Source organism: Lithobates pipiens, unplaced genomic scaffold, assembly GCF_037356315.1.
Source record: "Lithobates pipiens isolate NorthernLeopardFrog02 unplaced genomic scaffold, aLitPip1_a1.2 Scaffold_8, whole genome shotgun sequence".
NCBI classification, from domain to species: domain Eukaryota; kingdom Metazoa; phylum Chordata; class Amphibia; order Anura; family Ranidae; genus Lithobates; species Lithobates pipiens.
The window spans coordinates 5,165,341-5,192,417 of record NW_027507903.1 but is presented as its reverse complement, the minus strand read 5'-3'; the positions used below and the strand labels follow the sequence as shown (position 1 = coordinate 5,192,417).

The 27,077-nt window shown below is 42.6% G+C and overlaps 2 protein-coding genes across 2 annotated transcripts in view; both read left to right on the top strand.

Moving 5' to 3' along the window:
• The first annotated feature begins 443 nt into the window (after positions 1-443).
• PAQR5 (progestin and adipoQ receptor family member 5) overlaps positions 444-27,077 on the top strand; it is a 617,270-nt gene continuing 590,636 nt past the window's right edge. The window contains exon 1 of the mRNA XM_077472843.1: positions 444-579. The gene's annotated coding sequence lies outside the window, so the exon portion shown is untranslated. The remainder of the gene's footprint in view (positions 580-27,077) is intronic.
• Positions 1,589-27,077, top strand: part of CORO2B (coronin 2B) — a 137,470-nt gene continuing 111,981 nt past the window's right edge. The window contains exon 1 of the mRNA XM_077470402.1: positions 1,589-1,736. Within this exon, the coding sequence (XP_077326528.1) occupies positions 1,722-1,736 (15 nt within the window). The 5' untranslated portion in view covers positions 1,589-1,721. The remainder of the gene's footprint in view (positions 1,737-27,077) is intronic.

The window sequence follows — 27,077 nt, the reverse complement described above, 5'->3', positions numbered from 1 at the left end:
CAGATCAGATGATTCAGTCCACTTAGTCCTGTACCTCCTTCCCAGCTCCGTGTATGTCAGCTCAATGTTCACCAGATAGCCACGCCCCCGACATGTTTCGTCATATCAGACTTATTCATGGGATTCCCATGAATAAGTCTGATATGACGAAACATGTCGGGGGCGTGGCTATCTGGTGAACATTGAGCTGACATACACGGAGCTGGGAAGGAGGTACAGGACTAAGTGGACTGAATCATCTGATCTGAAGGCGCCTTTTTCGAACGGACCTGCTGTGTGGGACCAGGCGGGACGCACGAGGAGGGGTGAGATTAAGCGATCCAGTACCGTATCTAATAAGTCCGCTGTGACCACCAATGCCCCGACGTATTCAGAATGCTGTTGTGGAGTGGATTTGTGAAGCAAGTTTCTTTATCCTTTTGAAGTGATTTTACCCTTTTAAGTTCATGTATTTATATATACACATTGAAGTACGCAATTGGAGAAGATAAAATCGGATGTGCTGATATCTGAATTACATCTTGAGAGATCTGTTGCAAGCCCTTTTGCCTCACACGAGAGTGTAAGGCTTAGCATTTGGTGAGTTTTTTCACGAAGGGGGGCCATTAAGCACGGATGGTGTGGTGAAGGAGTCACGTGTATAAGGAGATTTAAACACTGGAGATTTGTTCACGCTTCTATAAAAAGACTCTTTATTATTTGGATATTATATATTTTTTTTGTTTTATTTTTATAGTTGGTGTAGTATATAATTTTTTTATTCTAGATTTTTTTTGTATTCGGTGGATGGACTATACTCACGTTTGCTCATTTATGTCACTGTATACTTAATCTAAATGTAAATTTGGGTATTTACTTAAGTGTTTACTAATTATCACATTTTGTATGATGTGGGATAGGATTTTTTAGAAGATTAGGGAGTGTTGACTGAAAGGCACACAGGTAACAGCGCCACGTGCAACCAATTAGTTAATTGTATCTTTAGCACTAGTTTGTATGCACCTTTATATATTTTGACAGTTTGTAACAAGTGGCAGCTAAGGTGTAGAATTCGTGTCATTTAAGCGCTGTGGTGATACACTAGGTAAAGGGTTCGGTGTGTGTGTATCTTTAATGATTAAAGTGTTAATAATAAATATTTCTATTGCTTGTATTATTTATTGTTGATTAAAAATGTTAATATTAAGTGTTTCTATTGCTTGCTGTATTTATTGTTGATTTAAATGTTAATGCTAAGTGTTTCTATTGCTTGTTTTATTTATTATTGATTAAAGTGTTCATATTAAATATTTTGATTGCCTGTTTTATTAATTGATGGTGTAAATGTTAATACTAAGTGTTTCTATTGCTTGTTTTATTTATTGTTGATCTAAGTGTTAATATTGTCAAGATATCTATATCTATATCTATCTATCTATCTATCTATCTATCTATCTATATATATATATATTTTTTTTTTTTTTTTTTTACTTTTTTTTATTTATTTATTGCTTTCAAGTCCCTGGCAGAGCAAGGGTTTCCATCAGCAGTTCTGTTTCCTGCCTGATCAGTATGGATGCAGTGTGACATCACAATTCAGCCAGCAAAGGATGGAATAATGAGGAGGAGGGGAGGCAGCACACAGAGTGTATGAGTGCGTCTGGAGGCAGCCACGCACCAAGCTCTGCAGTCAGAATACAGCAGCTCGGGAGCCTGGTCCCCACGCTTTGACACAGCCCTGTATGACTGTCACCAAGGTAAGGCAATGCCAGCAGTGATGTATGCGTGAGGCAGAAAGTCCCCAGGGGTGCAGCCGTTGCGTAGAGGTAGAGTTACTCATCATGCAAAGGATGATAAATGAAGAGCCCTCAATGCGGAAGAGTTTACACTCTTAAGTGTGCTCTTCATGAGATCCTCCTTGAATGACATGGGATGCTGGAAGTCACTGCGGTTAAACCCTTGGACTTTCCGGACTGCAGAATGCTTACGCAGCTTTCTTCTCCCACCACGCTTCTCCCCGCACCACCATGCAACAAAGTCCCCAGCAAATAGACGCCCGCCTAATCTCTTGGAACTGTTCCAAGCAGCAAAGGATTAAAGAAAAAAAAAAAGAAAAATCTGATATTACTGCTTCCATGGTAGGGGTGCCTGCCAGCTCTGTCCCTAATCCAAGGACATCTGGAGTGGGAACATACGGATATCCAACCAAACCCTTTCTACAACCTGCTGCTAAACGCTTTGTGATGTGGGGGGGGGGGGGGGGGGGGGCGTGGGTGAGGAGTAGATGTGTGCCAAGGAGAGGGGAGATTGTTCTGTTACAGAGAAAGAGAGAGAGAGAGAGAAAAAAAAGTTGGATGGGAAATCCATGGTTAAATGTAAGAGAGAGAAGCGAGCTACAGACTGGAAACATGAAAATGTGTAGGAGGACAACAATCCAGCTCAGAATAAGGAAAATGAATCTGTTATTTTAGCTGACAGAAGAAGGCGAGTTATCTTACGTGGAATTATGAATAACACAGCTTAGAGCAAATAATAATACAGAGTTGATTTGGTTGATTTGGTTCCGTATCATCTTACGTAGTAAACTGGTGAAGAGTTGAAGAGCCGTTATTTGGTAGAACACGGTTCTGTTCAGGAAATGTCATAGTTAATAGATGCCTTGACTGGAATAGGCAACTCATTAAAATTAGAAGGGAAGAAGTTTAACCTTAAACTACGTAGAGGGTTCTTTACTGTAAGAGCGGCAAGGATGTGGAATTCCCTTCCACAGGCAGTGGTATCAGCGCATCGATAGTTTCAAAAAACTTTCAGATAAGCACCTGAACGACCACAACATATACAATCTAATACTGGCATATAATCGCACACATAGGCTGGACTTGACGGACTTGTGTCTTTTTTCAGCCTCACCTACTATGTAACTATGTAAGAGCTATTAATGGGTATGGGGAGTAAAACATGGTTCTGTTCATGAAATGCCATAGTTAATAGTTGGCTTGACTGAAATAGGCAATGAAAGGTTGACTGGTGAAGACGTAGACTTGTGGACACTTGAACTCCTGGTGGGATATAGGAAAAGGCTGAACCAGCGTACTGTGACTGTTGATGGCGTTGTGCAAATAATAATGCAGAGTTGATTTGGTAAATGGTCTAAATCTAGGCAGTGGTGACGTATATACTTATTTAGCAAATTGGTGAAGAGTTGAAGAGCTATTAATGGGTACAGGGGGTAGAACATGGTTCTGTTCATTAAAGGTCGTAGATATAGTTTTCATGACTGGAATGGGCAATGAAGGGTAGACTGTAGTCTTGTGGAGGCTCTAACGCTTGGTGGGATATCATAAAAGGCTGAACCTTGCACTATGATCATTGATGGCTTAATGCAAATAAAAATGCAGAGTTGATATGGTAAATGGTCTAAATGTAGGCAGTTGTTAGGTATCTAGTGACTTAGTAAATTGGTGAAGAGTTAAGGAGCTGTTATTAGGAGCAGGGGTCAAGCATGCTTCTATTCATGAAATGTCGTAGTTATAGTTGTCTTGACTGGAATGGGCAATGAAAGGTTGACTGGTGAAGACGTAGACTTGTGGACACTTGAACTCCTGGTGGGATATAGGAAAAGGCTGAACAAGCGTACTGTGACTGTTGATGGCGTTGTGCAAATAATAATGCAGAGTTGATTTGGTAAATGGTCTAAATCTAGGCAGTGGTGACGTATATACTTATTTAGCAAATTGGTGAAGAGTTGAAGAGCTATTAATGGGTACAGGGGGTAGAACATGGTTCTGTTCATGAAAAGTCGTAGATATAGTTTTCATAACTGGAATGGGCAATGAAGGGTAGACTGTAGTCTTGTGGACGCTTGGTGGGATATCAGAAAAGGCTGAACCTTGCACTATGATCATTGATGGCTTAATGCAAATAGAAATGCAGAGTTGATATGGTAAATGGTCTAAATGTAGGCAGTTGTTAGGTATCTAGTAAATTGGTGAAGAGTTAAGGAGCCGTTATTAGGTGCAGGGGTCAAGCATGCTTCTATTCATGAAATGTCGTAGTTATAGTTGTCTTGACTGGAATGGGCAATGAAGGGTTGACTGTGGAAGACATAGACTTGCGGAGGCTCAAACTCTTGGTGGGATATCAGAAAAGGCTAAACCGTTGAACTGTGACTTTTGGTGGCTTAGTGCAAATAATAATGTAGAGTTGATTTGGTAAAATGGTTTCAATCTAGGCAGTGGTGACGTATCTGCCTGTTTAGTAAATTGTTGTATAGTTGAAGTGCTATTATTGGGTACAGCGTTGTAGAACATGGTTCTTTTCGTGAAATGTCATAGTTAGTAGTTGTCTTGACTGGAATGGGCAATGAAGGGTTGATTGTTAAATCTAGGCAGTGGTGACGTAGACTTGTGGAGGGTCAAACTCTTGGTGGGATATCAGAAAAGGCCGAACCGTTGCACTATGATCATTGGTGGCTTAATGCAAATAAAAATGCAGAGCTGATATGGCAAATGGTCTAAATCTAGAAAGTGGTTACGTATCTACTAATTTAGTAAAGTGGTGTCGATTTTAGGAACTATTATTGGGTACAGGGGGTAGAACATTATTATTTTCATAAAAGGTTGTGGTTATAGTTGCCTTGACTGGAATGGGCAATGAAGGGTTGATTGGTGAAGATGTAGTCTTGTGAAGACGTAAACACTTGGTCGAACATGGTTCTATTTGTGAAAAGTCGTAGCTATAATTGCCTTGACTGAAACGGGCAATGAAGGGTTGACTGTTGAAGATGTAGATTTGTGGGCACTTGAACTCATGGTGGGATATCAGAAAAGGCTGATCCATTCTACTGTGACCATTGGCGGCTAGTGCACATAATAACGCAGAGCTGATTTGGTAAATGGTCCAAATCTAGGCAGTAGTGCCGTATTTGCTTATTTAGTAAATTGGCGAAGAGTTCAAGAGCTATTATTGAGTAAAGTGGGTAGAAAATGATTCTGTTTGTGAAAAGTCGTAGTCATAGTTATCTTGGTTGGAATGGGATATAACTATTGAATACGTAAACTTGTGGAGACTCGAACACTTGGTGGGATATCAGAAAAGGCTAAACCGTTGTACTGTGTCCATTGGCTGCTACATAGAAGTATGACTTTAAATAAAGGGACAAATAAAGACATCTGGCCTCCTCCCACCATTATGAGTATTATGAGTAAAAGGGCTCATATCACAGCCCTTGGTGCGCTAAGCAGGTAAGAAACATATATGCACAAGGAATGTATAAAATATATTGTTTCATTCAAACTGACAAGCTACCGTAGTGGTTAGTCATTGTCAACTGGACTTGTACTATAACATTAAGGCTGGGTTCACACTATTGTGAATTGGATGCGGGGAAATGGATTTGGGTTTTACCGCATCCAATTCGCATAGTAGGAGATTGTGACCGTCTCTCAATGGAGCCGGTTCACACATCTCTGCAGGGGCTCCGGGGGAAAATTGCACAGGAGTCCTGTATGTCTTTTGGTCTGTTTCAGGTCCGAATTGAGCCACAAATTTGGGCTGAAATGGGACCTGAAACGGTGAATGGAGACACACCGGACTCCTGCTGTGAACCGCTGCATTCTCCATTGCCTCTTGGGGGATCAGGAAGGAATTTTTTCTCCTGCTGTAGCAAATTGGAACATGCTCTGCTGTTTTTTTTTTTTTTTTTTTGCCTTCCTCTGGATCAACTGTGGGTATAGAACCCACAGTTGATCCAGAGGAAGGCAAAAAACAAAACAAAAAAAACAGCAGAGCATGTTCTAACTTGCTACAGCAGGAGAAAAAATTCCTTCCTGATCCCAGAGAGGCAATCAGATTTCCCCCGGATCAACTTTACCTATAAATATCAGTACCCAGTTATATTATGTACATTTAGGAAATAATCCAGGCCTTTCTTAAAGCAATCTACTGAGCTGGCCAGAACCACCTCTGGAAGGAGTCTTGTCGACATTTTCGAAGCTCTTACTGTGAAGAAACCTTTCCGTATATTGGGTATATTGGATATTGGGTATATTGGATTGTACGATATTTTTTATTTATTTTTTTATGGTTGAACTGGATGGACTTGTGTCTTTTTTCAACCTAAATTTGTAACTATGTAACAGATGAAGGATAATTATAGCAAATAGAACATGTTCTTGGAAGAAGGCGTTCTCTGAGATGTGTGGGCGCAGGAACGGTTGTGTAGGAGGAAGAAGTGTTGTGAGATGTGTAGGAGCGCGCGTGTTGGTATTAGAAGCTCAAGAAATAATCTGATATTTTGGTATAAAAAAATGCTTTAGAGAGAAGAATTGTAGGGCAAGTAGGATGGTGGTTGACTTCTGGAAAGAGCACTGGATCTTGGTAGTAGGTGCTGAACTGAGACCAAAGTATGGGCGGCTTCATAAAAGATAACCAACCAGTGTATTTCCAAAGGCAAAGTGTGTTTACAAATAAATCATGTATGTGGGGAAATGCAAGATCCCCATAGGATTGCCTCTAAGAAATTGACTAACATGGTGGTATGGCGAATGTATTGGAGCAAAAAATGTGTTCAGGAAGGAAGACATAGGACAATATACAGTATCTCACAAAAGTGAGTACACCCCTCACATTTCTGTAAATATTTTCTTCTATCTTTTCTGATGAGTGCATCCACAATAGGAGCACGGATAAGACACGCATGTTGTGATCACCTATTGGAAAGTGTACTAGATCAGCGCTGTTTTTCACTGGCACAAGAGCACTTCATTGAATTTTACTTTTGGATTATTATTAATTAATTATTATTAATTAATAATTGGACTGCAGTATTTATTTATTTATTTTGATCATTGAATAATTGGTTTGTATTATTATATATAATAATATAATATATAAATATATAATAATATAATAATTACATTATATATAAATATATAATATAATATATAATATATAATTATAAATATATATATATATATATACATATATATATATATATATATATATATATATATATATATATATATATATATAATACATACATATACATATATATATATATATATATATATATATATATATATATATATATATATATATATATATATGGTTTGTCTTTTTGTTTTTGATTTTTGGTATTACAATTTATCACATTTGGTATTTATATATATTTTTATCTGGATTTTTTAGTTATTTTTTTTTCTTTTTGAGATATAAGATCACCATATATATTCACATATCTTCATTTTTTTTTTTTATTGCCACTTTTTCACTTTTTATATATTTATTTGCAAATTGCCTACGTATAATTTAATGATTTTTTTTTTTATGAGCACCAATGATTAGGTAGTGTATTTAGGTGTAAATAATTGGTTTGTATTATTATTATATATAATATAATATTGGTTTGTATTATTATATATAATATATAATGGGTTTGTCTTTTTGTTTTTGATTTTTGGTATTACAATTTATCACATTTGGTATTTATATATATTTTCATTTGTATTTTTATTTTATTTATTTTTTTGAGATATAAGATCACCGTATATATTCACACATCCTCATATTTTTTTTTTTTTTTCTATTGTCACTTTTTATATATTTATTTGCAAATTGCCTACGTATAATTTAATGATTTTTTTTTTTATGAGCACCAATGATTAGGTAGTGTATTTAGGTGTACTATTACACGCTTGACCGAGCCACAGAATTAATTATTACCTGTCCATTAGTATTTGACTAGTAGCTAGAACAGCGCCACATCTACTTCACACCCCTAAGTGAAAATGTCCAAATTGGGACCAAAGTGTCAATATTTTGCGTGGCCACTAGAGCTGGGCGATTTTCAAAAATAAATTAAAAATTGCGATTTTTTTGAAAAAAAAAAACCCGATTCACGATTCAAATCAAGTTTTTTTTTTTATGGACACCGCGCCTGTCCTGAGGTGCTGCGGGCAGGAGTTTTTAGGCCTTGCGGACTAGGCCGAAGCCGCGGCCTCGCCTAAAAACTCCTGCCCGCAGCACCTCAGGACAGGCGCGGTGGTGGAAAAAAAAAAATCTAAAAAAATCAATTAAAACACAAGAAGATTTCCCCAGGGGTTTTTTAGCAGCAGAGAGTTGGTGTAAAAATAGTTGATGTAAAAAATAATAAATTTATTTGACAAACAGTAGTAATTCCAAATGAACAATAATACATCATCCATATAGGTAGTGCGACAAATACAAACATGGAACATCACTCATAGCAAAAGACTCTATGTACAAGCATGGTTTGCCAATTGTATTCGTAACATATGTATCCACATGAAAAACCCCGATGCATTTCGACCCTTGTGATTTCCGGTCTCTTCAGGGGGATTTATATTCAATGGGTGTATGAGGACATGAGGACGTGTCGCATGAACCGGCATTGCAGGATTATAGCCATCCAATGATCCCATCGCTGCCACATGTTCCCCTCGCGCCCTCTGGGTGGGTGCATAGTCCGCTGAGCTTACAGGGGGCCATTCAGTGTCATATCTCTCATGTTTGGCACCTTGATCTATCTCACTTTCACCATCTTATTCAATTGTCCACCTTTTTCTTTCCTTGCTTACACACACATACACACACACACACGCATGTATCACATTTTTTTCACGCTTCCTATTTTGTTGTTTCAGTTTTCTCTTTTAGTAGTTTGGTTTTGTTTTCACTTTCACACAACCCCCCCCCCCCCCCGCCCCGTCATCAGTGTACCTCGCATCACGCATTTTCACTTCACACCCTATCCCTCACCTACCTTTTCTCACTGTTAGCTAATTCCTCTTATAATTAATATAACTAATGAAGAAACTACGCCATGTTATATATAACTAGTTTAATTCTTTTACAATATGAATTCATTAATTACCAAGTAATAAGCCTATAACTGCCAAGCACTTCTATATACTCCCTCTAACATTTAATGATGACCTACAAAAAGTTTTTTGCATGTCCACCTGCAGGTGTTTTACCCCCCCATCCTCCTCTCTGGGTCCCATAACATGGCCCCCTGTAAGCTCAGCGGACTATGCACCCACCCAGAGGGCGCGAGGGGAACATGTGGCAAGCGATGGGATCATTGGATGGCTATAATCCTGCAATGCCGGTTCATGCGACACGTCCTCATGTCCTCATACACCCATTGAATATAAATCCCCCTGAAGAGACCGGAAATCGCAAGGGTCGAAATGCATCGGGGTTTTTCATGTGGATACATATGTTACGAATACAATTGGCAAACCATGCTTGTACATAGAGTTTTTTGCTATGAGTGATGTTCCATGTTTGTATTTGTCGCACTACCTATATGGATGATGTATTATTGTTCATTTGGAATTACTACTGTTTGTCAAATAAATTTATTATTTTTTACATCAACTATTTTTACACCAACTCTCTGCTGCTAAAAAAACCCCTGGGGAAATCTTCTTGTGTTTTTGTTGTATACTTATGGGTTATGCAGCTTTGGGGGCTCCCTCATTGTGTTATACTTTTCCTTTTTACATAAAAAAATCAATTTGCTTAAATTTTGAATCGATTTGACCTCTCAACTCGATTCAAGATTTAAATCGATTTTTTCCCCAGCCCTAGTGGCCACCATTATTTTCCAGCACTGCCTTAACCCTCTTTGGCATGGATGTCACCAGAGCTTCACAGGTTGCCACCGGTGTCCTCTTCCCCTCCTCCATGAGGACATCACAGAACTGGTGGATGTTGGAGACCTTGCGCTCCTCCACCTTCTGTCTGAGGATGTCCCACAGATGATCAATAGGGTTTAGGTCTGGAGACATGCTTGGCCAGTCCATCACCTTTACCCTCAGCTTCTTTAGCAAGGCAGTGGTCATCTTGGAGGTGTGTTATCTTGTTGGAATACTGCCCTGCGGCCCAGTCTCTGAAGGGAGGGGATCATGCTCTGCTTCAGTATGTCACAGTACATGTTGGCATTCATGGTTCCCTCAATGATCTGTAGCCCCCCAGTGCCGGCAGCACTCATGGAGCCCCAGACCATGACACCCCCACCACAATGCTTGACTGTAGACAAGACACACTTGTCTTTGTCCTCCTCACCTGGTTGCCCCCACACACGCTTGTCACCATCTGACACCAAATACGTTTATCTTGGTCTCATCAGACCACAGGACATGGTTCCAGTAATCCATGTCCTTAGTCTGCTTATCTTCAGCAAACTTTCTTGTGCATCATCTTTAGAAGAGGCTTTCTTCCGGGACGATAGACATGCAGACCAATTTGAGGCAGTGTGCGGCGTATGGTCTGAACACTGACAGGCTGACCCCCCCACCCCTACAACCTCTGCAGCAATGCTGGCAGCACTCATACGTCTATTTCCCAAGGACAACCTCTGGATATGACGCTGAGCACGTGACCTCAACTTCTTTGGTGGACCATGGCGAGGCCTGTTCTGAGGGGAACCTGTCCGGTTATACGGCTGTATGGTCTTGGCCACCGTGCTGCAGCTCAGTTTCAGTGTCTTGGCAATCTTATAGCCTAGGCCATCTTTATGTAGTGCAACGTATCTTTTTTTTTAGATCCTCAGAGAGTTCTTTGCCATGAGGTGCCATGTTGAACTTCCAGTGACCAGTATGAGAGAGTGAGAGCGATAACACAAAATTTAACACACCTGCTCCCCATTCACGCCTGAGACCTTGTAATACTAACGAGTCACATGACACCGGGGAGGGAAAATGGCTAATTGGGCCCAATTTGGAAATTTTCACTTAGGGGTGTACTGACTTTTGTTGCCAGCGGTTTAGACATTAATGGCTGTGTGTTGAGTTATTTTGAGGGGCAAAATTTACACTGTTATACAAGCTGTACACTCACTACTTTACATTGTAGACAAGTGTCATTTCTTCAGTGTTGTCACATGAAAAGATAGAAGAAAAGATTTACAGAAGTGTGAGGGGTGTACTCACTTTTGTGAGCTACTGTAGCTCACAAAAGTCTTCTATCTTTCATAAAGAAATATTAGATAACCTCATCAGATCGAATGTCTGTGGGTAATAAGCAGGGGCGGACTGACAACTCACGGGGCCCCCGGGCAATAGGAGATTATAGGGCCCCCGGGCAATAGGAGAAGATTATGGGGCCCCCGGGCAATAGGAGATTATGGGGCCCCCAGGCAATAGGAGATTATGGGGCCCCCAGGCAATAGGAGATTATGGGGCCACACAGTATATACACACACACAAACACAATATACACACACAGTATACACACACAGAATACACATACACACTCTGAAAAGGTACTGGAGAGGCGGGGCAGCTATAATCTTGGGATTTAAAAAAAACACAGATTTTTACATACTGTCCCTGGTTTTATTGAGGCTGGCAACCCTGATGGGGCCCCCTAGTGGCATGGGGCCCTCGTGCAGTGCCCGAGTGCACCAATGGTCAGTCCGCCCCTGGTAATAAGCCAAACTTTGCAGACATCCCCTGGCTTCTCACACATCGTCATTGCTCTAGTCTTTGCACTCCTACAATGACAGTTTAGTTTGTAACTGTTCTTTTTACCTGAGATTTGGCCAAGACTCTTTAACCCTTTCAAGTCCACATTTTTCAATGAGATAGCGTGACTCAAAATGTGTGCTACCAAACGGTGGAGCAGAACGTTGAAGGGTTAAAGAAGGGGCACCTGCATGAACTAGAGAAGCCAACTTAAAGTGATTGTAAAGCCTTATGGGTTTTTTTTGTACCTTAATGTACAAATGTACCTCATGAGTGAGTCATGATTAAGACCTGAAGGCTGAAACGCGTTGGCTTTCTTTTTTCACTGTTGTTCACATGCAATAATAAAACAATGTTTTAGCTGGCTTCCATGGCACCAGCCTTTGACCTTTTTTTTGCATGGACTATATGGAGATTTACAGAGACTTCACAGACTGAGTGCTGTGTTCTTGAAGCTCACCAGGCATTGCACAGGAGGCATTCGCTCAGATGCATATGTACTATTCATAGAATGCTTTGTATTTTGTTCAAGAAATACAAAGTGTTCTCTGATTGGATGAGGTGGAGATTATGATGCCACCACCCCTTCCTCTTCACCTCTACTAATCAAGGAAATGCCTTGTATTCTTTAACCAGTTGAGAGCCGCGCTATAGCCGAATGACGGCTACAGCACGGATTTCCTTAGCCGGGACGACGTCTGTTGACGTCGTCCCGTGCACGAGTGGCCTGCGCGCCCCCTGAGGGGCGTGCGCGGCGCGCTCTGTGATCGGCGAGTCTACCGATCCAAGCAAGGAGTCGATCCCGACCCCTTATCACGTGATCAGCTGTCAGCCAATGACAGCTGATCATGTGATATAACGGAGCCGGTAATTGGCTATTATTCCTCCTCGCGCTGACAGCGTGAGGAGAAAAAAAAAGAGCCGATCACCGGCGGCCGTGATCGGGACATCAGTCCCGATCACGGCCAGCCCTGCCAGTGCCCACCTGCCCCCTGCCAGTGCCCACCTGCCCCCTCATCACTAAACATAATTAAAAAATAAGTGCCCCCCGTCAGTGCCACCCAGCAGTGCCCATAGTGCCACCCAGCAGTGCCCACAGTGCCACCCAGCAGTGCCACCCAGCAGTGCCCACAGTGCCACCCAGCAGTGCCCACAATCTGCCTCAACAAAGGTGCTGCACCCCAGTGCCACATATCCGTGCCCAGCAGTGCCGCCCATCAGTGCCCATCAGTGCCCAGCAGTGCCGTCCATCAGTGCCCAGCAGTGCCACCTATCAGAGCCACCTATCAGAGCCACCTATCAGTGCCACCTATCAGTGCCCATCAGTCCCATCTATCAGTGGTACCTATCAGTGCCCCTTAGTGCCACCCATCCGTGCCACCCATCTGTGCCACCCATCTGTGCCATCTTATCTGTGCCCATCTTTGCCCATCAGTGCCGCCTTATCTGTGCCCATCGGTGCTGCCTTATCTGTGCCTATTAGTGCCGCCTTAACTATGCCTATCAGTGCCCACCAGTGCAGCCTATCAGTGCCCACCAATGCAGCCTATCAGTGCCCACCAATGCAGCCTATCAGTGCCCACCAGTGCAGCCTATCAGTGCCGCCTCATCAGCACACTTCAATGAAGGAGAGAAATTACCTGTTTGCAAAATTTTATAACAAACTATTAAACATGATTTTTTTTTTTTTTTGCATCTTTTTTTGTTTGTTTAGCAAAAAATAAAACTCCGAGCTGTAACTAAATACCACCAAAAGAAAGATCTATTTGTGGGAAAAAAATTATAAAAATTTCATTTGGGTACAGTGTTGTATGCCCGCGCAATTGTCATTCAAAGTGCATCAGCGCTGAAAGCTGAAAATTGGTCTGGGACTGAGGGGGGTTTAAGTGCCCAGTAAGCAAGTGGTTAAACAAAAAAATACAAGGTGTTCTATGTATGGCAGCAGTGCCAAGTGAGTGCCCCCCCCCCCCCTCGAGTCCCTGTGCAGTGGGGCAAGTGCTTAACACAGGACCCTAGATTCACTGTAGTAGCTCCGACTACTACAGTGATTGTCGGCTTCCCCAGCTGCCCCTCGAGATATACAGACTTACATTGTGCCAAGCTGGACCAATAGAACTATACAATACACATCATACCTGGGGGTCAGATTTAAGGTAATCACCAAACCTGTTCCCAAAATTCCTTCAGTCGTTGACCCAGAACATGCATGCAAATCAGTATTTTTTCCTTGACTCTGATTCTACTTGATCCATGCTTGTTCCGGATCAGAGACTTAGAAAATAATGAAAGCAGTGGTGGTCAGGAAACTCTCATCTTTAAAAGAGTAACTCCACTTTTGGGGGGGGGGGGCAGCAGATATAGAATAAATACCATAGCATATATAATTGCTACACAAATCATATTGTAATTTAATTTTTATCTTATTTTGTTTCTTTTCAATTTTCTGTAAAATACTATCTAGCCACCTGGAGGCGCTCTGTACACAGTTGGTATACAGAATATGTAATGTAATTTCCTGTGTGTGTGTGATTGGCTCACTGGTTTTCCCAGAAGTCTGCACTAAGACACAAGTCAGATTTTGGGCATCCCCTGCAACATAAATGTTTTCGGTGAGATACTTCCAAAAGGGAAATCGCATGTAAAGGGATGCAGACCCTGCCACTTTCTAAATTAGAGCCCTGCAAGTGCAGCAGCTGGTTGGTAATTAGAAAGTCCCTCCCCATTAACATTCACTGGGCACATGGACACAGAGAAGCAAACAGCTACAGTGCATCCGGAAAGTATTCACAGCGCTTCGCTTTTTCCACATTTTGTTATGTTACAGCCTTTATGCCCAAAATGGATCAAACTCATTATTTTCCTACAAACGATCCCACATAATGACAACGTGAAAGAAGTTTGTTTGAAATCTTTGCAAATTTATAAAAATAAAAGTAAAAAATCCCATGTACATAAGTATCACAGCCTTTGCTCAATACTTTGGTGAAGCTCCTTTGGCACCAATTACAGCCTCAAGTCTTGGTGAGTATGAGGCTACAAGCTCGGCACTCCTATTTTTGGGCAGTTTCTCCCATTCTTCTTTGCAGGACCTCTCAAGCTCCATCAGGTTGGATGGGGAGTGTCGGTGCACGGACATTTTCAGATCTCTCCAGAGATGTTTAATCGGGTTCAAGTCCGGGCTCTGGCTGGGCCACTCAAGGACATTCTCAGAGTTGTCCCGTAGCCACTCCTTTGTTATCTTGGCTGTGTGATTAGGGTCGTTGTCCTGTTGGAAGAGGAACCTTCGCCCCAGTCTGAGGTCCAGAGTGCTCTAGAGCAGGTTTACATCAAGGATATGCCTGTACATTGCTGCATTCACCTTTCCTTCGATCCTGACTAGTCTCCTAGTTCCTGCTGCTAATATACCTCCCCACAGCCATTTAGAGACAGTGGGGGGCGAATGGGGGGGTTTGAGTTGCCGCATGGGGGGGTTCAGTTGTTTGCTGCCCCCCCCCCACCGGAAAAAAAAAAAAACACCAGCCGTCACTGCTCTACACTCTCCTGCTTCTAAATGCCTGTAAACGCCTATGTGTGCAAGAACACACGGTGGGGTTATTTACTAAAACTGGAGAGTGCAAAATCCGGTGTAGCTCTGCATAGAAACCAATCAGCTTCCAGGTTTTTCTTGTCAAAGCTTAACCACTTAAGCCCCGGACCATTTTGCTGGCCAATGACCAGAGCACTTTTTGCGATTCGCCACTGCGTCGCTTTAACTGACGCGACGTGGCTCCCAAAAAAAATTGATGTCATTGTTTTTCCCCCCACAAATAAAGCTTTCTTTTGGTGGTATTTGATCACCTCTGCGGTTTTAATTTTTTTGCGCTATAAACAAAAATAGAGCGACAATTTTGAAAAAAAAGCGTTATTTTTTTTTATAATAAATATCCCCAAAAATATATATATATAAAAAAACTATTTTTTTTCCTCAGTTTTTGACAAAACGTATTCTTCTACATATTTTTGGTAAAAAAAAATAAAAAAAATTGCAATAAGCGTTTATTGATTGGTTTGCACAAAAGTTATAGCGTCTACAAAATAGGGGATAGATTTATGGCATTTTTATTAATATATATATTTTTTTTACCAGTAATGGCGGCGACCTGCAATTTTTAGAATACAAAATACTCAAGTGCTGGTGCGGAAAAAAAAATTTAAAAAAATTCCCCAAAATTAATAAAAAATTATTATCCGTATAAATATTATCTGTGGGAGCCCCCTAATAATGATAAATTCATCATAACGTTCTTTCGTTATTTTAACGAAAAGTTTACGAATCTAACGAAAATTGTTTTTTTTCGTATGAATCCGAATTGAATTTCCTACGTGAATTACGAAATGAGTTTTTTTTTTTTCGTATAGGACAAATTTTTTTTCTACTTAGAAGCTGATTGGCTACCGTGCACAGCTGCACCAGATTTTGCACTCTCCGGTTTTTAATAAATATTACCCCACAGACTAACATGGAGGAGCTTTTAAAGAAAGAAAAAAAAAAAAAGTCAAACTCCTGTAAACGCCAGCCGTTTTTTTTTTTTCTTCTTCTTTTTGAACTGCAGTGTGCATTATGAGCCCTAAAAGGTCATCAGTGGAAGCGGTCGGAATATGACGCACTGATAATGGGTTAAGCGGCTGGGAGCTGTTGCTTCAATGTGGAGTTAATCTGACAATCACAAAGAACCTCAGCCTATGCAAATCAGATTATAAACCAAAAAAAAAGAAAAAGAAAGAAACTCCAGCTGCCATAGTGACAGCGTTAATCATTCCACTAATAGCCTTGCCATTACACTTAAACAGCTGCATGCACATGTGCCGTCAACACCAGAAGGACTGAAGTAGCATGGACATACAATGGCAATAGAAAAGAACCCCCCCCCCCCCCCCTCTCCCCTTTTAAAATACCCACATTTTGTTGCTTTGCTGCCTGAAATAAAGACGGATAAAGTTTTTGTTGTATCCAGCTGTATTTACTCCAAAAGTGAAAGATATAACACAGACATGTCATAAAAAATTTTCAAAAAAATTCTAAAACGCAATCACTGAGTTGGAAAAAGGATCACCCCTCTTAAAAATTACTTGTAAACTCAGTCATTTATAGCTAATTACCTTCTCAGTGGTACACAGAACCATCTGTGATCATCTGTGGTCATTTTGCTTAGCTCGGCATGGAAAGAGCTTTCCTGGAGCATTCCGGTCCCTGGTAGTGCAACTGAAGCAAGCAATCAACTATGGCTTGCAACCTGTGTAATTAACGTGTGTCCTGGATTAAAGGGATGAGGTGGCAATCCTAGTGGCAAGTAGGGTTGCCAGCTCATCCCTTTAAACCCCCGAACATATATGAATTACACAGGTTCTGTGGCTGATTAAGGTGGTAATTAAACTCACTTGGTGCCTTATCTGCGTTAAATTAGCCTCAGAACCCCTGTAATTCATATGTGTTCAGGGTTTGAAGGGATGAGGCGGCAACCCTAGTGGCAAGGCCCCGTCACCAGGATCTCCGGGATAAAGTTGTGGACAGGCACAAGTCAGAAGATGGATACAAAAACATTTTCTATCAAAAAAAAAAAAAGGCTCCATCTGGTATCTGGTCTGGTATGGGAGGTTGTAATATCCTGTTATGAAGGTGGTAATATTCTGTAATGGAGGTGGTAAAATCCTGTTATGGAGGTGGTACTATCCTGGTCTGGAGGTGGTAATATCGTGGTATGGAGGTGGTAATATCCTGGTATGGGAGGTAGTAATATCCTGGTATGGAGGTGGTACTATCCTGTTATGGAGGTGGTAATATCCTGTTATGGAGGTGGTAATATCCTGTTATGGAGGTGGTACTATCCTGATCTGGAGGTGGTACTATCCTGGTCTGGAGGTAGTAATATCCTGTTATGGAGGTGGTAATACCCTGGTATGAGGTTGGTAATATCCTGTTAGGGAGGTGGTAATATTCTGTAATGGAGGTGGTAATGTCCTCTTATGGGAGGTAGTAATATCCTGGTATGGCGGTGGTAAAATCCTGTTATGGAGGTGGTACTATCCTGGTCTGGAGGTGGTAATATCGTGGTATGGAGGTGGTAATATCCTGGTATGAGGTTGGTAATATTCTGGTATGGGAGGTAGTAATATCCTGGTATGGAGATGGTAAAATCCTGTTATGGAGGTGGTAATATCCTGTTATGGAGGTGGTACTATCCTGGTCTGGAGGTGGTACTATCCTGGTCTGGAGGTGGTAATGGTAATATCGTGGTATGGAGGTGGTAATATCCTGTAATGGGAGGTGGTAATATCCTGGTATGGAGGTGGTAATATCCTGGTCTGGAGGTGGTAATATCCTGGTATGGGGGGTGATAATATCCTGTTATGGAGGTGATAATATCCCCTGGTATGGAGGTGGTAATACCCTGGTATGGTCGTGGTAATATCCTGGTATGGGGGAGTGGTAATATCCTGTCATGGGGGTATTTCTCTGCAGTAGGGACTAGAGCACTTGTCAGGATAGAAGGAAAAGTGGATGGGGCAAAAGACCGTCAAATTCTTAAGGAAAATCTGCTGCCTTCTGCTGGCAGAAAGTTGTCAATGGGAAGAAGATTTACCTTCCAACATGACAATGAGCCAAAGCACACAGCAACAATGAGCACACCGTGGTTGGAGGAGAAGGCGGGGAAGCTCCTTGCATGGCCTAGTCAGAGCCCAGGCTTAAACCCCATTTAACTTGGAGACTGCAGTTCTCAAATGCTCACCATCAAATGTAACTGAACTTGAGCAGTTCTGCAATGAAGAGCGGGCAAATATCGCAAAGTTTCAATGTACAAAGTTAGTAGAGATAAATCTCAACAGACTAAAAACTGGAATTACAGAAAAAGGGAGTCCAACAAAATACTGACGGGAGTCCTTTTTCCAACTCAGTGATTCTGTTTTTTCATTTAATTCTATTTTTTCTTCTGATCTGTTGGTGTTATATCTTTCACTTGGAGTAAATAGAGCTGGATAAAACAAAATCTGTGCCTGTCTTCATTTCAGGCTGCAAAGCAACAAGATGTGATTATTTTAAAGGGGGGGGGGGGTGATTCTTTTCTATGCTCACTCTATATCAGCATTGTGTATTGCCTGCTAATTCCCTGACATTCTAATCTGCACCGAGAGAGTTCCAGGTTGCCTGTTTTTCTGTTGGCGTCTGGAGCTCCGTGCAGCAAAGGAACACGGAACACTCTGACTTGCACTCATTAGAGGCCTGTCTATATGCTGGCAGCCCTCGGGGTTTGTTACGTGTTTAACTATCAATGCCTACCTAATCAGTATCCTTTGCCCTTCACTCTCCCCACATGTACCGTGGCATAAAGATAATTTAATATCGTGTTATATATGTTTCTGTGGTTGGATATTAATGTCTATAGCTCAGAAAACCATCATTGGCAAGTGGCCAAGTGAGCTTGCTGGCCTGGGACTTGTGGTTGCTGAGTTGCTCCAGGGCTAAAGTCCTCTCTAGAGCCAAGACCAGCCTGACTAGTACTAGACCAGAATAATGACTAGCGGATGACCTTGTGCCCCCCCACCACACACAGCAGGGAAGGATAGGGTTCGCCCGTCCATCTTCTAGCTGACCATCGTTGGGTGACCTATGTTTCCTTGCCCTCTGTGTCCCTTGGTGTACCCGTCCATAGTTCTGTGTGGATGGATAGGGAATGCTGCAGTAGGGAGGTACCCCGCTGTGCCAGTCTGCAGTAGTCAGGCAGAAAAAGTGACATGAAGTACAGAAACGAGAGGAAGATGAAATGTGCTGGGCATAACGCTCAAATCACAAGCCCCAGAAGGACACCCCAGAATATACCCCCCACACCCTACATAGAAAGCGAGAATCATCTGGAGATGCAGAGTGGATGATTTAAATGTTCTGCAAAGACCAGACTATGTTTCCAGGTTCCATAGCAGTTATTTTCTCGAATGAGTCTACACATCTTGCCATTGATATATAAAAGTTGTGGATCTCAAGTGGGTAAAATAAGCTCACGGCTGCAGCTGTGACCCTGGCTCCACGTTTTCATGGCTTACACACAAGGTCGGGGCAGGCAGGCCACACACAGGTCAACCACTTGCCGACCAGCCGCCGTCATTCTACAGCAGCAGGTCGGCTCGTTCCCACAAATCACCGTCGTTGTACGTGGGCTCGGGAACTCTAGTTTGTGGGTGCGCACGCGTGCCCACTGGCGAGCGGGGGAGCCAATCAGCGGGTTTAGGCTGACTCAATGTCTGCCGGCCACCAGGGCTGGACTGGGACAGAAATTTGGCCCTGGACTTCATCCAGACCGGCCCACTTACATTTTGAATGTCCCATCGGCAGCCCCCTTACATCAGAGTCCCAATCGGCAGCCCCCTTACATCAGAGTCCCATCGGAAGCCCCCTTACATCAGAATCCCATTGGCAGCCCCCTTACATCAGATTCCCATCAGCAGCCCCCTTACATCAGATTCCCATCGGCAGCCCCCTTACATCAGAGTCCCATCGGCAGCCCCCTTACATCAGAGTCCCATCGGCAGCCCCCTTAAATCAGATTCCCATTGGCAGCCCCCTTACATCAGATTCTCATCAGCAGCCCACTTACATCAGATTCTCATCAGCAGCCCCCTTACATCAGATTCCCATCGGCAGCCCCTTACATCAGAGAGTCTCCCTCCCACATGTACTCACAGTTCTGAAGGCAGCTTCTCTTCTTCCTCTCTCTAGTCATGTGATAACAAGTGAGAGGGGAGAGAGGAAGGAAAGTCTGCTTGCCGTCTATCTCCCCCTGCAGGCTGGAGGGAGCAGAAAGCCTAATGCTCTCTCCAGCATATGACGGAAGCTGCTCCTCCTGACAGGAGTGAAATTGCGATCACTCACTGTCAGAGAGGAGTGGCTCCAGGACTGCACCTGACTAGCCCACTGAGCCATCGGCCCACCGGGAAACTCCCTGTAGTCCCGATGGCCAGTACATGCCTGACGGCCACCTGCGATCGTTCCTCGCAGTGACAGAACGGGGATCTGCCTGTGTAAAAAAAAGGACGCCAATTTTGGCCTGGTCATTAAGGTGGAAAATCTTCCAGTCCTTAAGTGGTTAAAGAGCTGGGCAGCAAAGAGGGTGGCCTACACCCATCATGTTTGCATGTGCACGGTTGAGCAGGGCGGGGAAGGAGAAGCTGCACCGAGCTGGTGGGGGGGGGGGCTGAGTAGAGAGTGCACGCCTGGGGAAAAGGGCTTACCCCATCACCCTATGTATAACTTATATTGTTACAATTACTTAATGGTGTACGTTTTTTATTGACACCTTTTCTTTTGTGGTCCACTTACTTCGCCCTCCCCCCACAGTTGATGTTCCCCCCACTGGTCGGTGGAGTCCGCACATTATTACATCCGTTTTATCAGTTTTTTAAGACCCATTCGTTTGAAGTGCCATTCATCGAATCATTTTGGAGGTGTATATATATATATATATATATATATATATATATATATATATTTGTATATAAGTCATTAACTACTTACCTACAGGCAGGGCCAGTGGGGGAGGAATTATTATGAGCTCGGTTTTGGTAGGATTGAGTTTGAAGAAGTGATGTGAATTCCAGGCTGATCTGTCTGTTAATAAATTAGTGATACGTGAGGAGACGGATGTGAGCTGAGGGGTAGAGAGATTTGGGTGTCGTCAGCATAGAGGTGATATTGGAAGCCATGGGGGGCTATCAGCTGACCCAGGGAGGAGGTGTAGATCGAGAATAGGAGAGGTCCAAGAACAGAACCTTGGGGGACTCCAACATACAAAAAGAGAAGAAGGGCGCACCGACCTCGTGCATTACCAAAGATAAAAATTGATTTAGAAGATATAACAAGAATAATACTCACAAACGAGCTTTAAAACAAGTCTTATCAATACTCCAGCAATTATGAACAGTATCTCTAGAGGCCTGCAACCTGGACCAGATGTTTGGAGGAACCAGATGGCATCACAAACGGCTTACGTGTTACGAGGGAGAACGCTCTTCTTCAGAGCCACAGCAGAGGTGGTCCTTGGGGGACTCCAACGGAGAAAGGAAGAGGAGAGGAGGAAGGAAAATTTGAAGTAACGCTAAAGGTGGGGGTTGGATAAGTAGGAAGAGAACCAGCGAAGAGCAGAGTCACAGAGACAAAAGGTTTGGAGTTTATTGAGGAGGAAGGGGTGGTCAACCATATCGAAGGCAGCAGAGAGGTCCAGGAGGAGGAGTACAGAATAATGTCCATTTGGTTTTGGCCATTAGTAGATCGTTTGTTGGTTTGAGGAGAGAAGTTTCTGTGGAGTGTTGAGGGGGCGAAATCCAGACTGAAGGGGATCAAGAAGGTTATTCTCGGTGAGGTGGTCACTCAGTCTGTTTGAGCACTACAGGCTCTGACAGCTCACCGCCCCATCCTTCCTGGGATCTGACGTGCTCCACCCCGCCAGGGAGAAGTGGAACTACTGTGACCTGGTCACCCATCCTGCTCCTGGAAACTACTCGGCCCAGAGATTTACTCTACCATACCTGCTCCCATGTGAGATGATATCCTTTTTACTATTAAGTTGTTTTATACGCAGAGGCGCCCCTTTCCTTGTTTTCTCTCAGCTTCACTGGAATTGGCTTCTGGTCTCCAATGGTGGCAGCCCTGAAATACGGACTTACTACTCATTCATACCTGTCTGGGCTATTATGGCTTTTATATATGGTTACTAGTGACAGGGCTGGTGCAAGGATTTTTTACACCCTAGGCGAAACCTAATTTTGCCGCCCACCCCTGACTCCGCCCCATTTGCCCTGCCCATGTATACCCCACCTTTTTAATAAAGCGCCCATCAAATGCAGCCCACCAGCGATCATCAAATGCAGCCTCACCAGTGCCCATCAAATGTTGCCTCACCAGTGCCAATCAAATGCAGCCTACCAGCACCCATCAATGCAGCCTACCAATTTGAAAGGAAATTCCAATACCTATAATTGAAAAGTTATTATTAGTTAGTTATTATTTAGAATTTTCCGATTTTCGTTCTTTCAAATTCTCTTTCTTTTTTTCGAATATTCAAATTTTTGAATTTCCAATTTGCGAATTTTCAAATGTCCGGATTTTCAAATTTTCGAATTTCAAATTAAGAATCTTCGAATTTACGAAGTTTAATCATAACAAATGATCCGAACAAAAAAACAAAAAATACAAACAAACACATGAAACGAAAGCAAACAAATTTTTAGGCAGTGCACATGTCTAATCAATGATAATATTATACACTGTACTAATGACACTGGCAAGGAAGGGGTTAGTATCTAGGGCGATCGAGGGGTTAAATGTGTGCCTAATAATGTGGATTAGGTGTGATGTGTGCTGGTTTTACCTACAGATCTCTCTGTTTCTCATCCCTGCTTTTGCAGGGATGAGAAACAGAGAGATCATTCTCTCAGTACACAGCTCTGTGTCGATTGTCACTAACAGCCAAATTTGAAAGGAAATTCCAATACCTATAATTTATTAGTTAGTTATTATTAGTTATGCTGGCCATACACTATACGAAAAATCGGCCGAACCCATTTTCGAAAAAACAAACAGAGAGCAAACGATAGTGCCATCATGTAAATCGTTCAGTGGACATAAATTAATTCATTTTTTGTTCTTTTTTTTTTTTTTTTACATATACCTAGTGCAAACAGTTCAGGCGGGAAACACATTAACCTTTCAATTTATCGTCCGTTCGGCAGAAAATTTCCAAACTTGTCCTCAAATGTCCCAACGATTTTCAATTTTGTGCCCATTAACTTGCCGAAAAACGAACGAACTGGCCAAATTTCGGCCTATTTTTCATATAGTGTATGGCCAGCATTAGTTATTCTTTCGAATTTTCTTACCTTTCGGATTATCAAATTTTCGAATTTATGAAAATTACAAATTGTGATCATAACGAATGACCCGAAAAAACAAAAACAAAAAAAAAAAAACAAATGAAATTTTTTCGGCAGTGCACATGTTTATTGGTAAGCTGTAACTTTTTACAAATAGATTTAGGCTAACTAAAATGGTTTTAAGTTATTGTCATTTGATTTTGTATTTTGCTTATACCTTTTTGGACTGCAGTTTTATATCTGTTTTAACAGTATGTATGCAATCTTTGTTTTGCAACAAGCCACTTATTATATGGCAAATAATTCCCAGAGCACTATGGGCTAGCTAAAGAGAAGTAGCCTGCTTGGAAGTGATTCATTTCTTTTTTTGGAGCAGCCTAATTAGGTACGAGTCACTCAATTCTCACGCACACTTTAAGCCCTTGTACACACGGTCAGACATTCCGACAACAAAATCGGATTTTGTCCGAAGCTGGTGTTGCATACACACAGTCAGACAAAGTTGTCGGAAAAATCCGATCGTTCAGAACGTGATGACGTTATTTAGTTACGACGGGACTACGTTCAGGCTAGTAGCCAATAGCTTTGGTCTAGGAATTTGATCTGAGCATGCGTGGCACTTTGTCCGATCAGAATGCCCTACAAACGATCGGACAAAGTCCGATCGGATCGTGTTGTCCGAAAATTTTTATATCCAGCTCTCAAACTTTGTTGGTCGGACGGAAAAAGTCAGATGGAGACCACACACGGTCGGATTATCCGACAACGCGGTCCGATCGGACATATTCCGTCAGAATGTCCAACTGTTGTACAAAGGCAAAGGCTTGACATGTTGGGTATTTATTTACTCAGCGCAACCACATCTTTTATATTTTATCAAAAAATTGGGCAATATATTGCAATTTTGTGCCCTGCTTTACCCTTTTCCGTCTGCCCCATAGCAGTTTTACTGCAACAGGGCGGCGGCTGCCAGATTATATATATATATATATATATATATGTGTGTGGGATCCGGCTCTTCCGGGTAGGGGGTGCGCATGCTCATACATACACAGAGGAAGCCCAGCGGCCGGTACCACAAATTTGATGTCCGCCGACACCCTCTGATCATCAAGCACAGAGGCAGAAATGTAAACAAGGCCGATCGCCGTTCTGACAGAAGGAAAGGCATGGATCCTGTGTTCCTGCAAAGCAGGGATTAGGATCCATGTCTTCCCTTAGTAAAAGCACCTCCCCCACTGTAGTAAAACGCTGGCTAGGCACACAGGTAACCCTTTGATCGCCCTAGATGTTTAACCCCTTCTCGACCAGTGTCATTTGTACAGTGACAGTGCATACTTTTCAGCACTGATCGCTGTATTATTGTCACGGGTTCCCCCAAAAGTGTCAGAATGTCCGCCCCAATATCACAGTCCTGCTATAAGTCGCCGATCGCCACCCTTACTAGTAAAATAAATAAATAAATAAAAATCTCCCATAGTCTGTAGACGATATCATTTTTTGTGCAAACCAATCAATATACACTTGGGATTTTTTTTTTTTTTTTAACCAAAAAATATGCAGCAGAATACATATTAGCATAAATTGATGAAAAAATTAGGAGGAGCGATCGCGGGTGGCCCGGTCACGCGCATTGGCTCCTATGTCGCTTCCCCTACACCCCCTTAACCACTTCAGCCCCGGAAGATTTGGCTACTCAATGACCAGGCCATTTTTTGCTATTCGGCACTGCGTCGCTTTAACTGACAATTGCGCGGTTGTGTGATGATGTACCCAAACAAAATTGACGTCCTTTTTTTTCCCCCCCACAAATAGAGCTTTCTTTTGGTGGTATTTGATCGCCTCTGCGTTTTTTTATTTTTTGTGCTATAAACAAAAGAAGAGCGACAATTTTGAAAAAAACACAATGGGGGTTATTTACTAAAGTAAAAGCCATTTTGCACTGAAAGTGCACTTGGAAGTGCAGTCGCTGTAGATCCGAGAGGGACATGCAAGGAAAATAAAAAACAGCATTTTAGCTTGCACATGATTGGATGATAAAATCAGCAGAGCTTCCCCTCATTTCAGCTCTACCCCTTAGATTTAGAGCGACTGCACTTCCAGTGCAAAGTGGATTTAACTTTCGTAAATAACCCCCAATGTCTTTTACTTTTTGCTACATTAAATATCCCACATTTTTTTTATCAAAAAAACTATTTTTTTCATCAGTTTAGCCCGATATGTATTCTTCTACATATTTTTGGTAAAAAAAAAAAAATCGCAAGCGTCTACAAAATAGGGAATAGATTTATGGCATTTTTATTATTATTATTTTTTTTTACTAGTAATGGCGGCAATCTGCGATTTTTTTATGGGGACAGATCGGACATTTTTGACACATTTTTGGGAACATTGACAATTATACAGCGATCAGTGCTATAAAATTGTACTGATTACTGTATAAATGTCAGTGGCAGGGAAGGGGTTAACACTAGGGGGCGATCAAGAGGTTAACTGTGTTCCCTCGCCAAGCGGTTAAAACGTACAGCTACGGCAGTTGACGCAGTGGAGCCAACGTGCCGCCGTATAACGACGGCGGCTGTATGGCAAGTAGTTAAAGCAATGCCGTGCCGTATAACAAAAAAAAAAATGATCTGGTCAGGACAAAGGGGTCCGAAACGTTGTACTTTACTTTGTGACGTGATATTTTTCATTAAAACTTTTAGGACGAAAATTGCCGATCCATGGTGTGCTGGCGAATATGCGCGCTTGTTTGATGTTTCCAGGACCCAACTGGTAATTGCTGCAGCACCCGCTACTTTATGAGCCATACATACCAGGAATGAGTGCGATAGGAATATTGATCAGACTGGCAGGGATGGGGTTAACACTAGGGGGCGATCAAGGGGTTAAGTGTGTTCCCTCAGTGTGTTCTAAATGTAGGGGGGATGGGACTGTCTAGGAGGAGAGAGAGAGAGATCGCTGTTCATACATAGTATGAACACACGATCTGTCTCTAATCCCCTGAGAGTACCAGGATCTGTATGACACACACAGATCCCAGGTTCTCGCTCTGTCACGAGCGTTCACGGGAGCCCGGCGGTCATCGCGCCCGCCGGCACTCGCATCGGCTCCTGGCACACACGGCACGCCCCCCCCCCCCCTAGTGGCCAAAAGGCGAAGTGACTTAAGGTAACGCCGTTTTGTGAAACTGCAGCTGGGCTGGACGCCAAGCGGTTAAAGCGGCCGCCGCACAGCTACGGCAGTTCATGCAGTGGAGCCAACGTGCCGCCGTATAACGACGGATGTATGGCAAGTAGTTAAAGCAATGCCGTGCCGTATAACAAAAAAAAAATGGCCTGGTCAGAACGAAGGGGCCCTGCGCGGCTCCGAAGCGTTGTACTTTCCTTTGTGACGTGATCTTTTTCATTAAAACTTTTAGGACGAAAATTGCCGATCCATGGTGTGCTGGCGAATATGCACGCTTGTATGGCGCGCGCGCCTCCTAGTGGCCAAAAGGCGAAGCGAAATAAGGTAACATCGTTTCGTCCAGCCGTGCCATTTCGCAGCGGTGAAACTGGGCTGGTCAGCAAGCGGTTAAAGTGGCCGCCGTACAGCTGCGGCAGTTTGTGCAGGGGAGCCGACGTGACGTGACAACCACATGCGGCTGGTCGGCAAGTAGTTAAAGCAACGCTGTGCCGTATAACGAAAAAAAAAAATTGACTGGTC